This window comes from Poecilia reticulata, linkage group LG20 (genome assembly GCF_000633615.1).
Source record: "Poecilia reticulata strain Guanapo linkage group LG20, Guppy_female_1.0+MT, whole genome shotgun sequence".
Taxonomy (NCBI): Eukaryota; Metazoa; Chordata; class Actinopteri; order Cyprinodontiformes; family Poeciliidae; genus Poecilia; species Poecilia reticulata.
The window spans coordinates 6,950,421-6,966,484 of record NC_024350.1 but is presented as its reverse complement, the minus strand read 5'-3'; the positions used below and the strand labels follow the sequence as shown (position 1 = coordinate 6,966,484).

At 42.1% G+C, this 16,064-nt stretch overlaps 1 protein-coding gene and 1 long non-coding RNA gene across 3 annotated transcripts in view; one reads left to right on the top strand and one right to left on the bottom strand.

Moving 5' to 3' along the window:
* Positions 1-676: 676 nt before the first annotated feature.
* The window catches only part of arhgap12b (Rho GTPase activating protein 12b), a 59,178-nt gene continuing 43,790 nt past the window's right edge, over positions 677-16,064 (bottom strand). Inside the window, exons 4-18 of one of the 2 annotated variants that reach the window (XM_008438433.2) lie at positions 14,143-14,283; positions 13,959-14,039; positions 13,429-13,551; positions 12,041-12,115; positions 10,663-10,724; positions 10,265-10,346; positions 6,830-6,934; positions 6,646-6,744; positions 6,460-6,562; positions 5,484-5,603; positions 5,308-5,406; positions 4,731-4,808; positions 4,501-4,635; positions 3,440-3,545; positions 677-1,715 (exon numbers count right to left, since the gene is read on the bottom strand). In XM_008438433.2, the coding sequence (XP_008436655.1) occupies positions 1,541-1,715; positions 3,440-3,545; positions 4,501-4,635; positions 4,731-4,808; positions 5,308-5,406; positions 5,484-5,603; positions 6,460-6,562; positions 6,646-6,744; positions 6,830-6,934; positions 10,265-10,346; positions 10,663-10,724; positions 12,041-12,115; positions 13,429-13,551; positions 13,959-14,039; positions 14,143-14,283 (1,584 nt within the window). In that variant the 3' untranslated portion in view covers positions 677-1,540. The remainder of the gene's footprint in view (positions 1,716-3,439; positions 3,546-4,500; positions 4,636-4,730; positions 4,809-5,307; positions 5,407-5,483; positions 5,604-6,459; positions 6,563-6,645; positions 6,745-6,829; positions 6,935-10,264; positions 10,347-10,662; positions 10,725-12,040; positions 12,116-13,428; positions 13,552-13,958; positions 14,040-14,142; positions 14,284-16,064) is intronic. The other variant, XM_008438434.2, reaches the window with a different exon arrangement.
* LOC103482335 (uncharacterized) lies at positions 1,722-4,709 on the top strand. Its single transcript, XR_536436.1, has 3 exons — positions 1,722-1,815; positions 2,765-2,883; positions 4,622-4,709. It is a non-coding gene; the product is annotated as an uncharacterized LOC103482335 (long non-coding RNA).

Below are 16,064 nucleotides of genomic sequence, written 5' to 3'. Positions count from 1 at the left end.
AGAGAGAGAGAGAAAGAGAGAGAGAGTGAGAGTGAGAGAGAGAGAGAGAGCTGCAGAGCTGACTGGGGGTTAAACACTTCCTCACCTTCTCTCTGCTGCTGCTGTCGAACTCACTGATGAAACCCATCAGACATTTGCATCCATTTCTGATCTGTGAGGAAAGCTGCTGATATTTTGGCAAAACTCGAATTTCTCTTTAAGAACATGATATACATGTACAGTTTTCAAAATACTCTAACATTTCTACTGTTATCAGTCCATTTATAATAAGAGTAGAGGTGATATGATAAGTAGGGCTGCACCAATTGCAATTTATGACCAATCACCAATCTTTAAAATGATTAACACACAGATACCAGTTTCTTAAGTCTGAAAAGTTGCTAAAAATAGCAATAAAGTGGCTTAATTGGCAACAGTTGGGTGACAATTTTTAACTGCACATGTGCAGGGCAGACCTGGTGGGCTCCACTGCACATGTGCAGTCAGCCACAAAGGCTGTGGCTGATTTTCAGAACTGCAGAGGAAAATTAGATTGATGGATAAAATTGGTTTCACGTTTGCGTATCGGTTAATCAACAAAAGGACATATAATCCGATTCCACTAATTATAAAGACTTTAAGCTTGATACCAACAACCAGCTTCACTTTGGATCCACCTGAGAAACACACCTCCACATTTAGTTTGTCTGTTTTATTAGACATAGCAATTCACAAACAGCAGTTAGCCGGAAAATTACATTCAAAGTGTGCAGCTGACCATGCACAAACACCTCACACACACAGAACTACCAGTCCATCAGCACTTTTCCATCCACAATTGATGCTTTTTTTAATATATTTAAATTCATAATCTTCCACTGGTTTACCTTCAAAGCATACACACCTCAGTTACAGGGACACTATTTTTTTTTCTTCTTTTTTACAACAACGCTCTGTACAAACGCTCGGCAACGTGTTGGAGGGCATCCATACAGCGTCTGCTGCCACGCTAGCTTAATGACGAGGAGATCCGCTCCGTTACGCGAAGGTCCTCCGGGAGGAGGCCGCAGAGTTTATGGCTAACACTGTTAAAAAGCGGATAGAACGAGTCCCTCACACAGAACCGACCCGGTTATGAAAGGCGGACATGATGCCAGGTCCTTCCTGATCCCCTCCCACCCGGAGTTCAAAGCGGAGTGGCCGTTTCTGATTCCAAAGACTGACCACGAAAGATCCAGTGTAAACACTCAAAATTCATCGACTCGCACAGACGGCCCACACGTCACCACGGCAACACTCTGAAAGGCTTTCTCTCAACCGCCCGCTCCTCACAGCAGGAATGGCAACTGAAAAAAAAAAAACGGGCAACATCTATACATCTATTTTTATTCCTAAACTCATCCCCAGATTCTTTGTAAGTGCAAGACTTTTGTAAACTGTTATTTTCCTTTTTTATTTTTTATTCCTCCCAGCTGCTTGGTCCACAGCGTCGTTCAGGAAACGGGACAGAAGTCTGTTAGGGAAACCCGGCAACGCTCTTCTTCTCCTCCTGTGGCTTCTTCTACCTCCCAAACACGCCTTCGTACTCCAGCAGGATCAGCTCCACGATCTGGTTCTGGTAGACCATGTGGACAGCGATGTTGCCCGTCTCAGTCTCAGGCCGCAGCAGCGTGGGTCCGAACACGATGGCCACGCTCTGGGTGGTCATGCGGTTGGCCTCTCCGTGCTCGATCACCCTGCAGAGGGAGGAGAGTTGGAGCCTTTCATATGCATCACTGGGCTGGTCGTCACCTATTGGCCGCTACCGCTAGCACCTTCAGGCGCCATTACTACGCAGTTAAGTCCATGAAACCATTCTGATTCAATGATGGATTATTTCTCATTCAATTTCTATAAAATATGGCTTAAATTAAAGTTGACAAAATTGACAATGTTTTGATATTTAATATACTAGATGTCAATCAAACATTTTGGTTTCTGTCATTTCTGTCAAGATGTGAGGACTAAGCAAATTTCTCTCATAGTGGTCAATAATTTAATTGTGCATAATTGGCATTGTAGGAGTCATGGCTTGTCCAGATTGAACAAACCATGGCTCCTAAACTTTATGAAATATTTCATCCTGTTTGATGATTGTGAAGAAAATCTCCATGTTCTATTAAATGAGGTAATTAGTCCAGTTGTTGTAGTTTATTGAACTTTGAGAAACTACAGGAAAGGAAAATAATGTCGGTAAAACAGGGTAGATCAACTCAAAACCACCCGTAATCTGCTTTTTCTCGATCCATGTGTCCGCTTTCATCTACACTCATGCTCGTTGCTATGGCACCCGACTGATAACTCCACCAGCTGACAGGGCAATGATTACGTTTAAGTGCATCAGGAGGAAAACACAAAAACATTTCCCTAGACGAAAAAGTAAAAATCTGAAAACACAGTTACAGTATTGTGTTGTAAAGCATGATGTCCATTTTGGATCATTAATAAGTGGTCATGTGAACACAGCGCTGCTTGACTGGCTCATTTAAAGGCCTGCTCTACAGAGAGTCGGTGTGTGAGTCGCATGTTTTTAGGGTTAACTGAACCAAAACACAGTCAAGCTAGCATAACTGACCCAATTCCAACTTTCTCTCTCTCTCTCTCTCTCTCTCTCTATATATATATATATATATATATTTTTTTTATTAGAACAATTTACCTTCCTGTGAAATGTGCTACCCCAGAACCGTGTTATGTAATTGTCAGTGTTGACAATTAATAGCAAAACATTGCGTCTCTTTTTCAGATTCCTTGTGCCATCCTCCTGACCAACCGACTTGATGCACAGCAGTGACGCCTGTGTGGCACACGGTCAATCATGTGACGTCCAATGCAGTGATGGTGAGAACGGGAGCAAATATAGAGGTAAGATTTGTCTCCAGCGGCTTTAGGTGAATCTGTCTGACAGTTCTTTGAGTTTAGTTTAGATTTATGTAGAAAAACAACATGGCTGCCTTCACACACAGCTTCAGGGCTTTAGATGGAGCGTGGAGGCAAACAAACGCTCCGAAGCGCTGCGGCCTAAAGCACAATAGCCTTTTTTAAATAGAATCTACATCCCTGCATGCAGATGCTCAAAACAATAACATATTCATGGGAGGGAAGGGGGAAAAAAAGGCAAATTAAATCCGCCTGCCGATGTACGTAAACATCCGCTTCATGCGCTGAATGTCACGCCATAAATTTCACAGAGAAACACCTACTTCCTAGGTGCTGAATTACAGCAAACACAGCGTCATATAAATGCAAATTGGGACGCGGCAAATGTCATTGTGAGCGTCTGATGTAGCCGGTGGCTGCGCCGGGCTAAGAATACACACCGGCTGTAGCGTGTGTGTGTGCTGAGAGGAGGAGCAGCGGGGGTTTAGCCGTCTTATTTCTGACGACTGGTGTAGCTGTGGTCTGTGGGGGCGGGGCTTACCTGCGCAGGTGTCTGAACAGGGCCTGCATCGTGTCATGGTTGGGTTTTGGCAACTTCTTGATCAAGTCTTTGACTGAATTCACTCGCTGCTTATAGTCAGAGCATTCTGAAGCACACAAACAGACAAAACAAAACAAAACAAAAAAAAAAAAACAGGTCAGAAGCGCCCTCTTGTGGGTACATTACCAACTAAAACGTTAAAAGGATAAACGGTGCCGAGTTCAGCTCTTTCATGATTACAGTACCTTGCTCAAGTCATGGTCCATCTTTTTTTATTGGAATGTTATCTGACTGACCAACACAAAGGAAGTGGAAGCAAAATAATCCAGGATTTTCAAAATTGCCCATACAATGTGGCACCTTTTCAACCCCTTTTAGTTTAATACCCAAAATTAAAATCCATTGCTACCATTCGCCTTCATAAATCACCTAATTGGCAAATAATATCCACCTGAGTGTAAATTAATGATTAATTATCCAGAACACGCCACCTCTCCCCTGCCCCACTGTGCAACATGGTGTTAGCCGCATCATTCTTGGGGAAGCTGGTCAGAGATGATGGGAGGATGAATGGAGGGAACGCTGATGGAGACTTAAACTGGGGTGGAGGTTAACAGCCTAAACATACAGTAAGAGCTGGATCAAAGCATATTTATGTGTTAGAGTGGCCTAGTCAAAGTGCAGACCCAAATCAGAATCTTTTCTCATCCAATCTAAGTGATATTTCTATGTGCAGGTAGACGTTCCTCTGAAGACCTGCAGCTTTAACTGGTGGTTCTACAAATTTTTGACTCAGGACCTGGAAACTAATCCAAGCCACACTTTTCAGACTTGTACTTGGTAATGTGCTTAACATAATGAACTACTTTGTCAGTCACATAAAATCCAAAAACACACAATGACAGCTGAGATTGTAAAGAGAAAACATTCAGGGACGGTGAAAATGCGCCGAAGAAAATATAACTCGTGTTGTATTTTTGGTCCCCAATTTAACTAAATCTACTGAACTATGAGGTGTGAAACCACCCTCAGAGTATCCAATGCTGTTATAAGTCACTTACTGATGGCGTTCACAAAGTCGTTGAAGGAGCCGTATGTGAAGAGAGGCTCAGGAAGCTCTCTGAAGAACATCTTGAGCGCGCCGGTCGTGACGTGGATGTCCTCCCACTTACTGTCGTTCAGGTCCACCTTCTCATCTGACACAAGGAGGAAACGATCAATAAGCCACTGATCCCAGGCAGGTTCTCCACAGCACACACCAGAGGTCCGGTGGAGCCGCACCAGGCCTTACCGTGATTCACAGCGAAGCGGAGCTTCTGGATCACCGCCAGGTTCCCACTCACTCTGTACAGGCCGTCAACACTGAGACCTGCACAGGTGGGAGAAAGAGCAAAATGTGCTGAGTCATAATGAACCTACTCAAACACTGATCTGCTTTTCATCCTGAAACAGAGAAGCGGCAAACTCCTTCATCCAGGAGCATTTTGTGTGAAGTCAACAGATTTGAAAAAGTTAGATATTAGCAAGCCACTAGATCTTTGTGTGTTTCCTGATGCTGTATAAATGTTACAAATATCTCATACTGAAGTTGTGTTTTTTAGATGCTTTTTTAACTCAACATACTGGGATAACAGAAGAAAAGGAAAAGAAAAGAAAAGAGGTTAAAATGGATTCTTACTGGGTCAGAAGTGCTCAGATGTTTTGAATTCTGTTGTTTTGAGTTATATTAAAGAAATGTCCATTACTACACCCTAGACAGGTTACACTTCCTCTCCAGGTGTGGTGCGGCCAGATTAAGGAACAGTCAGATGAATTCTAGGTGGCACTGTGTGTGCGTGGTTTAAGGATCTAGTCCTGGCTGACTGTACCTGTGTTCTCCACATGGTCGATGCACATCTTGACGAAGTTAGGTACCGACGTGCTCTCCCGCTGACACAGACTGCTCAGACTGCAGCCAAACACCTGGTCTGTGGAGAGAGAGACAGTAGCTTATAGCGGTGGAAGTGGAGTATGCTGGTTCTGAGAACGCATCCTGGCTGCTCACCTTTGATGTACCCTTTGTCTCTGACTGCCTGATAGGTGGGTCGCCTTATCAGGAACTTCTTCAGCTTCATCCTGGTTTTTTTCTGGTCTGATGAGTCCATACTGATGGAGTTCTTCATCACTGAGGAGGCATAGGAGGGTGGAGACACACGGTGTCAATAGGAGCAGTTTGTCATTTGGGCAGTTGACATCAGAAAGAAGAGTATAATAGCACAAAATATTTAAAGAAATGTGCCATGAACAAGTTTTCTGTTGCTTTCATATATATTCAGTCAGTGGGGAGTTTATCCCGCCTTCTGTCCTGCTGCTCTGCAGGTTCAGACGATGGGACAATCCCACTGGTCTTAAGGGCTCTGGGAGGAGCCAAACTACGGCAAGAACCGATTTTGATCGGTTCTTGCCGTCACAGTTATGTGACAAATTTTTTTAAATTTTGTTCTCTGCCACACATGGTCCACCTCTTCTTGTCACAAGAACTTTTCTGCCCCCCTCTGTGTGATTGATCAGAATTTTGTGGGGGTGTTTGTTTATGCAGAAAAAAAGTCCCAAGTACTCAACTTCCAAAAAGCTGGTTTTTCAGCCAGAGAGTTGGATGGATAGTTTTGAGGAAGAATAGTCAGAGGCCATGATGCTGTATAGATTCTGTACTGTTGGACCAAAACATCAAACTCTTCCCACCTTGGTTCTGTTCTGATGCATGTTTCATTGGCAATTTTTTTTTTCCAATAACATTGAAAAAGGAGATATTGCAGCTCATTAATCATTATTTCTTCCTAGGAACTTGTGAACTCGCAATAGTAGCTCCTCTCTGCCATGATCGCTGCTTCCTATACTGCTGTAAACCACACATACGGTATGACAAACAACATAATGTACACTGTGTATGTCCTGTGGACTTTGAACGGTGGGTGTGAAAACGGACATCAACTGGTCAACTTTTGTCCGACCTTGCTGCTGGGCCTTTCAGTTCGACTCACCTCTGTTCTTCTTGGAGTCCCGATGGTCCTTCTCTTTGTCCTGTTTCTCAGCTCCCGGAGACTCGGGCATGTCTTCCTCAATGGCTTCATCAGACTCCCACGCCTGGCCCACAGGAGACATCAGTTTTTATTTGAGCTGGTGTTCACTGCGACTGAAACCTAGATTCAGGTATGAGTAGCACTTACATGAGTGTTGATGGTCTCCATGAGGGCCCGGTACCAGTCGTTGATGACGCTGTCGATCTCGGACTGGATCAGCAGCTCCATGCCCTGACGGGTCTTCAGCTGAAAGAGGGAAACCGTCGCACGTCAAAGCTGGATTTCAGACACAAACGAGAAAGTGGAATCTGGCGGGTCCTGCTACGGATACCTCAATGACGTGTTTCTTGCTCGATTTCTCCTTGGAAGCCCACTCCACCGATGCTCCACGCAGATCAACCGTGAACTCGGGCTTGGACTGGTTGCTGCCAAATTTCTGGAATAGAAAGTTGGGATACAGAATGAGCCAGAATATGACAGAACGTGTTGGCGTTTCCGGCAGGATTTAGTCCAGTTAGAGGCAAAGAAACGGGATGAGGGGAAAGTTTGGGTCCAAGATGGGATGCAGCTCCTCAGGGTATAGTTTCTGCTCAACATTCCACAGAAAGCAAAAGCACATCATAAACCATTGCATTACCTGACAAACAAAGCAACTTTTCCCTCCATATCTCACATTCACATTTATTGTTAAAGGGGAAAAAAATCTACAACACCACGCATTTAATAATTTGGCTCACAAATTAGACCAATTTTCTGTTGTGATTTTACCATTGGACTGTCTTCCACATGTAGTTAGTGTTTGTTAGCATACATCATGCTCTACACTGCTGCACTGCCTTGCAAATCCATTCCCAGCCCAAGAACATTTTTACATTTTGTCACCTTCCAAGGAAAAACTAATAGGTATTATTGGGATTATTTGTTATACGACCAACACAAAGTAGAGCACATTGTGAACTGGGAGGAAAATGGCTTTAATTTTCTTTTAGCACTTGCAAATCTGAAAAGTGCGCCACATATTTTATTCCCAGTCCTTTTGTCTGAAACTTCTGAGTCAGGGGTTTCCAAACTGAAGCCCAGGGGCCATTTGCAGCCCTTGGACTGATTTTTTTTCTGCACGCTGACCATAATTCTGTGGTATTAGATTATCCTTGTTTGTTGTTGCTGCTGCTGTTTTATAAGAATGTTTTGATTGTAAAACTTTGAGATTTCTGTGAAAGCATGTCAGAAATAAAATGTGTCGTTATATTTATTGATACAAGAATGGTATACATTTGACCACATTGAAGACTTTGTAAGATGAAATGTTATGTACAACACAAAGTATTATTTTTTTAATAATCAGGCTACTTGGTTTTTGTTAAACTTAATAGTAAGTAGAAGCACAATGTCTAATTTTACTTAGAGAGCAGATATGATCGTATCAAAGTTAAATTGTAATTAAACTCAGTTAAATGTAACTATTGTTTTTTTTGGTGTTGCTGAAGAAAGACTTCCATAAATCCAGGTTTTGTTGATTAGAATATATTTTTTTGTTTACATAGGCCACAAATATTCAACATTCCTTTTACTAAGGTGAACCTGTCTATGTTTTGGTTCTACATGACTACATCATTTCAGATCATTGTCCTTCAAAATAAGACTACTTGTTTCACTGAATTATTTCCTGTTTAGTTTGTCACCAGTCTGTCCCTGCAACAGACTGGCCACCTGTCCAGGGTGACCCCGCCTCTCGCCCTGAACGTTAGCTGGAAATAGGCACCAGCAACCTTCCCAACCCCACTAAGGGACAAGGGTGCAAGAAAATGGATGGATAGTTTGTTGGTGAGCAGATAAAAAAATATACTAAAATTTAAAAAAAAATGTTTTTGGCATTTTCATAGTCCTTATGGCAAAAAGCTTTAATTTCATGCATCGCCTTCCTTCTACTTCTCAATGATGCACCACTTTGAATACATATTGTTGTGAAAAGGTGACAAAATGTGAAAAGTCTGAGCGGTGTGAATACTTTTCCAAAGCACTGAGTATCAAGCCAACTGTTGGTCTCCATCTGCAGGAACCATTTACTAAACATGACACCAGAAGCCAAGAGAAAAAACCTCTACAGGTGTTTTTCTCTGCTTTATTCCAGTAACTCGTGAACCAAAGCATGACCAGTGAGCTTTAGTGACCGGGTGAAGTGGCTTTTAAGAGCAAACACTGCTGTTCAAATACCAGGTTTATATGCTTCAAATAGATGAGATTAAGATAAACCACCTAAACAAACAATGTGACAGTTATCCAGTGCAATTTACAAAAAACAACCAAATCTCATTAAAAGAATAAAAATATGAACATAAAAAAAGTCGTATTAATTAACTTGCTTCCCTTTATCTGATGCTGTATAGAAGAACCTTCTGACTCGGTTTCAGCTCTCAGTCTGCTCTGGTTGAGCACAATCTCACTTTTTGACTTGACAGCATTGGTCTGCCTTCAACGGTTCCAGATCAGATTTTAAGAACATCCTGTCCACAATTCTCTGTTGGAGATCCCACTGATTTACCAGACTTTGGCTAGGCCGTGACATACTTTAATTCAAACGTATTCCATCTTCTGCTTAATCTTTGCAGGAGACACCTGAAGGTTTTGACTGCTGTGTGGAGCTATTCATAACAACACAATAAGACCTTTTTGTGTCATGTTACACGGCCAATAAGACCGTGTATTTTGACCTTTTACGGTCAAAATACATCTTCAATTTTCTAATCTTATTCAGCTAGAGGGTCTGAAAAGTTGCTAAATATAGTAACAAAATTGCTAAGTTGGCAACATTGGGGTGACTATTGTTAAACATGTTGATATGAGCTGGTGGGGGGGTCTGTCAGTCCATCCTCTCTCATAGAGCAATAGGGAACAGTGACTGATTTTCAGGGTAGATAAGATCAGTGGACAAGATTGGTTTTTCATGTACTTGTTGGATAGTCGCCCAAAATCAAGAAAATTGGAGCAGATCGATCAGTGCAAACCCAGACTGGGAGAATACTCCTGACTAATACTGCAATATAAAGAGCTTTGGATTCCTTTGTAGTCTCTTATTTTGTAGTTGCACTGATTTGTTTTGCACAAATCGGCAATCTCGAGGAAAATCTCAAATTCATCACTTGAACACTCAAGAGAACCGAAAGCTGAAACTGAATCAAAAGCTGCTTCAAAAGAGCATCAGTTGAAGGATGTGTGTATTTTTTGCATGAACCATACAGGATGTTGGTCCCATCACATGTGGAAACACTTTATAGATGCCATTAAGAGCCACTGCGCTTCACACTAAGGTTAGACAGGTGTTGCATGCCTTGTAGGGCTCTTTCACTTTGTATTAATGCATTAGGGTAATCACAGTCAAACGAGATAAAGCCAAGGGCCTCAAACAAACAAATTAATCCATTTTAGGGAGGGGGGCCATGACACACTAAGGGGGACACAAGGAGGCGCTAATTCATGCTGAGATGGGGGTGGGAGGGACATACGGCAACAGCCGTCACATAGGAGACGGCGGGGCGGGGCTTGACCGAGCGCTTCCAGCTGCTAAGGAGAGTGAGGAGCAGCTCCGGGATGGAGCCGCTGCGGTAGTACGACTTCAGAGAGGAGAGGAGAAGAGAGGCATGAACAGACGACACTGCACAGCAACAGACGGCTCAAAAGACAGGTGATTACTCAGAGAGAACCAAGAGAGCATCGTCACAGAGACGAACGGCCACGGAGCCGCTGAGGTGAGCTGACGGTTACGTACCCAGCTGGTGCTGGCGCCCTGGCCCTTGGCAAACAGGAGGGAAGAACCCTGCAGCACGGTCCAGGAAGATGTCCAGTTCTTCCTGTCAGACAAAACAACAACACAGTACAGTACTCTGCCCTGCAATAGCATTCACACCCGCTGAACTCTGCTGCATTCTGTCATGCCACAACCACAAAACTTAACATGATGCTGTCACCGCCTGTCCGGGCTGTTTCAGGATGATAATCAGGCCTTATAATCAGCTTTGGTCTATTCTTCCACGTTTCCCCACATATCACATGAAATCCCCAACACAGTCCATACAAATGTGTGTTGTAGCATGACAGAATATCAGAAAGTTCTAAGGGAGTAAAACTTTTGAATACTTTTCTGGGAAACAAACATTTGTGTCCAACCTGAGCTTCTTTCCATTCTCTGTGATTTTGGTGACATTAAGGACTCCACACTTCTCCGAGGGCTGAAGAGGAACAAACAGAAACAGTTCTGGTGTTGACATTTATCTGGTCAACACCAGATAAATGTCCTGACGCTTTACAAGCTCAAAGCAAAAGCATGCAGGGTTTCAATCTGGTGGCGAGGCATGTCATATCTGATTTCTACCAGCAGGTGGCAGTATTTATAGCTGCGTTAGCTGTGAGAGCAGCATTAGGCTGAGTTAGAGATCTGATCAAAAAGAAGGACTAAATGTACATTTTGGACTCAATAGCAAAATGTACAGTTATATCTGTCATATAAATATTGTATTTTTTAAACTTTGAAGTTTTAGTTTTGGTGCTGACACTTAATATAGTTCACCCAACAGAAACAGAAAGTCTTTGTTAAAACTGGTTTCTATTTTCCACACTATAGTGATCCACCATAACCTGAGGAAATACAAACAGCAGTTTTTAAAATTATGGGGTAATTTGTTAAAGTTGAGTCACTGACATCTATCAGTCTGGAAAAGAAAAAAAAATCTGAGTTTTGGACTCCAGTGAAGGACAGTGAGAGTCATTATTTACGACACAGAGAATCAGTGAAGCTTCCAAACAGCATGTGACAAACCAGAACTACTTTAAGAGGGCATCAACGATTCAACCATTAGGTCACAAAAGAAGACAGAATAGTGTCTGAATTTTTCCTCAACACAGAAAGCACTCCTTGTTCAGTGTTTGTTTCTGTTTAGTGTGTATATGCCGTCTTCTCAAATCCCCTGTTGGTTGTGGCGAACGGTCGTTCACACTGAGCCAGGTCCTCTGAAAACTGAAACCAGAGCACCACTAAAAACATTTGATCCAATTTGAATAATTAACTGAACTTGACTGCATTGTTTAATAACAGGATCAATCGGGATCTGTCCGTAAAGTTTACTTTCTCACAAAGCCAAGCTATTCTGGAAAACCTTTTCTTTTAAGTAAATGAAAACTGTTTGCATTTACTCAGGTTATCTTTTTCTTGATAATAAAAAGTGTGACAACATATCAGAAGCAGAAGTAATGTAGGGGGCACTGTAAGCGTTTCTCTTTTCACACAGAACTTCTCACCGTCTATAGTTTCTTGGAGTAGAAGCAGCCATTAAGCGATTAAGAGATGATGTTAGCCTGGATGCAATTAGAGATGTGACATGCAGTAGAGGAGACGTGAGCAGTGAGAGTGTATGCAGTGAAAGCCGGTGAGGTGAAAGCGGATGCAGTGAGGGCAGATGCAGTGAGGGCAGATGCAGTGAGGGCAGATGCAGTGAGGGCAGATGCAGTGAGGGCAGATGCAGTGTGCTATGAGAACGGGGATACTAACGGTTGAAGGGTGTTTAGGAGATGATGGGCAGGAGTCAGAGTCTGGAGAGCTCTGCTTGGGCGCCGAAGCACACTCCTACCAACACAAGGCACATCATGATGAGAGGCTAGAAAACTAGCAACCGACTAGAAGACAGAATGGTGTGAGGTTAGTGAGGACGAGAAAACCTGGAGGACAATCAGGACTTGTTGTTATTCAGGGTAAAGAAAAGGAAGGTTACGGTTTTAAATGAAACAATGTGAAGTAAGAGAGAGATAATGTTCTTTTCTTCTGCGCAAGGATTTATTAAGCAACTCAGTCATGTTTGCTGCAGAGCCTGAATGCATCCTGCACTTTCATTTGTTCTGAAAACACTGAATTAGAATGAATGAGCCGTTAATAACAGGCTGAACGCAACCAGTAGCACAACTAACTTAAACATTTAAAGAACCACCATCATAAAGAACCTGATGATCTATTTAACCAGGTGGCACACAGACAGGAAGGAGCCGTCAGGAATCCTGTCTGGAGTCATTCCAAACACAACATGAAAGCTAAAGAGATTACCAAGCTTAGCTTCATCACACTCAATGACCAACCGCCATCAGTAGTAGAAAACGAAGGACTGAATATTAGCAGCCAAGGCTACAGTTTACCCTCTAGGGGAGAAATGTTTGTTTACTCTAATCTGCTTTATTTATACCTTAACTAATTGCTGCTACAGGAACCAGTATTCTTAATTTGTGCTGATTTTTATTTTCTTTAACCTTTATTGACAACAAATTTTCAACAAAATTAAAACATCATCCAGCAGAAAACAGAGAAATATTATAAAACAGAAAAAAAATAAAAATAAAAGCATCGTTTTTTTAATTTGGAAATAAATAAATCTCATCCTTCCTGGGGATCTGTTCTGGATTCACAAAATACCAGCAGTCAACTTGGAACTCTTAAAGTTGCATATTTGTTTACACTGTGTGTTTATCCTGTTAACTGGACTTCCTGTTCTTCCAACTTTCTTTTCTAAACTTATACTTGACTCAAGTTGTGTTTTTGAACATACCTGCATACATTGGTACAAATATAAAATCTGTATCGATAGATAGCCAGATGCAGATATCGGTATCAGAAGTGAAAAGACATGGATCGGTGAATCCCTTATTGAGACATAACGCAGTGTTTTTAAACGTCAGCACACTACACATGATCACCATTCCGCCATCTTTACTTGGTGTTATTAAAAAGCCAAACATCTTGTTCTTTAGTGCAATATGTCATTCATCTTCACTTCTCCTAATAATTTCAAACAGGCTGTAAAATGAGAAAACTGAACTCAGAGTCTAAACGTCTGATGTGAAAACAGCAGCAGTTCTCAGATTCTGACCCTTTGCGACCCCTCCACCCGTTACCTTGTCGTTGAGGTCCAAGACGTAGGTGCTGTGCCTCCACTTGGTGAGGACGATGGGTTCTGGCTGCTTCCTTTCCAAACTCCGACTCTTAGGAACTTCTCCAGAGAGAGGGGAGATGTTGTACTGCAGGGATGTAGAAAACAGTTTACAGCTCTTTCAACGTTCACATAAAGTTTCCTCCAGAGGGTTCCAGCTACCTTACCTCTCCTCTAAGCACCCACAGCAGCATCAGACACATACCCAGAACATCACCATCCACAGGGATTTAGTATCGTACTCTGAATGTGAGCACAGTCACTCTACTGTTTGTTAAATTGGCCAATCAGAAGCTCTGCTTGATGCCTCCAGATTAGCAGGGGTGAAGACACAAATAGCCCACCCCAAACTACTTTCTGTGAACTTTAACCCCTCATCCTATTACAACTCTCTAAACGGATCCACACCCGCAGGGGGGAAAACAGGGATAATGATGTAACCGTCGCTTTAATCCACAGGAAGTGAAGCAGCTGGTGCTAACGAGCTAATCTCACCTTTGGCAGCTCCCACTCTGACCTGGATCCGTCGACGCTGTAGTAGTAGGGCCGGCCTTGCTCGTCCACGTGTTTGACCCACTGCGGATACAAACATCACTCAGCGTCCGGGAGCAGCGACAGCAGGAGATAACGTTAAGCTAAAGGTTAGCACGAGCGCCTGTATGCATGCAGAGTGTCCCACCTTCTCCTGTGTGTGTTCGGACACATAGAGGGTGTGTCCGTGTTCGTCCAGCTCCTCCGACCAGCCTCTAGGGGGCGACCCATACTGGCTGTCCGACTGGCTGGAGTGTGTGCTGTGGCAGTTCTCTTCAGAGGACAGCAGCTGAGCAGGACGAAGGAGAACACAAATAAATGGTAACTGGAACAGGAAGTGAATGTGATTGGTTGATTTTTAGACATGAAGGTGAAAGGTCATCTTTAATTCTCATGTCGGTGGTCAGATTCACAGCTGAGTGAAGCTATACACCACCTCTACCTTCAAATCGAATTAAATTGGTATCAAGCATTTGTGAAGCAAAAAAATGTTCATTTGTGCCGCTATCTATTTAAAAATATTTGTAAATGTTTCCAAAGGTCATCAAAGGTCAACCATCCCCACTCCCCACATCTCCATTTTGCATTTCGTTTGCAAAATCAAACAAAATGCAAAATCAACTGTGCTACAAAAAGTTTAGCTGTACAAACAAAAAAATTATTTACATCAATTTCGTTGAATTTTGCTAATGTCACCTCTGGAAACTGTTTTAAACATGATAACGGCACAAATGAACATTTTTGAAGCACAAACGCACAAAAGCATCACAGTTGACAAACACCATATTTTGATTGATTTTAGTTGACCTTGGGATTTAAAACCATAATGAGAATAAAATAAGTCAGTTAAATATGTAGTGACAGGGTTAATGTCATTCTTGTAAAACAGGCTAATCATTCTATGTGGATCTAAAATGAAAAGAAAATATGAGGATTCAAATTAAAATTGGTCTAAATTGGGAATTTACAAATTACCAATCATGTAACTGCTTAAAGGGTGTCAAACAGATTGATAGAATTAAAAAAAATAAATCAAGTTCTATGTGTAATTGTTGATCCAATTGTTGTTTAGACTAGATAATGTCTAAACATTTCTCATAATCATAATTTACAGTTTTTGGTTTGAGACAAAATAGGGTTGTCTTTTATTACATGACTGGAACATATTACAAGGGATCTTAATTTAACACGTATCATTAACTTTTCACACTATTGATATTTTACAAGCCTTTAGTGTAGCGGGTTACTTCTTATTAAACGAGGACTATTTGGTTGAATTTAATTAAAATACAAAAGATATACCAACACTTAAAACAAGCAATGTTATTTTTGACGGTTGAAATGTACAATGTGTTACTTTAAGCATTTCTTTAACTATTATGAAGAGGAGAACCTAAATAACAGATGTTATTGATATACTGATGCTCGGCTTAGTATGGGAAAAATGCCTGAGATATGAGGCAATGGTCTTCAGCTTCAAGGAGCAGCCTTTAAAAAAAAAAAAAAAAGAACATTCTGTTTACTAATCAGATGATGAACAATCTTAAAGAATCTTCCTTGCTCTCCTCATCACCTGTGGATGCTGCTGTGTTCCCTGCCTGAGGTCCTTGACTGTACGGTGTATCACTTCCAACATAGAGAAGGGCAGTGGTAGTGATGGAAACCATTACTCTCAGTTGAATGTCCACTTAATAAAATGTAAGAGAAGACTCCGGGACGAGCCGAGTTTCCTGTGTGGGTTGGTCTCTTATTGTGGACCACCATGTCTTTGGTAAGTCTGGTGTAGAAGCCAAAGGGGTGTTACAAGGGGTGAAAGTAGGGGGGTACGGTCGGGTACTGCGTACCCCTAAAAGATTTAGCGGGGGTACGCAGTACCTGCAAGAGAGGGGAGCGGCTGTCTGCTGTAAAAAATCAATGGGTTCACTGTGCAGCCGTGAGAGCACCCGCTAACCAACCGTGACTGGTTAGTTTTTCAAGAACAATCTAAAACACGACTTAATCAGTTAATAAATAGCTTTTTTCATACCGTTTCTGAACAGTTTAGGCTTTTCTTCCTGAATTGGAAGGCCT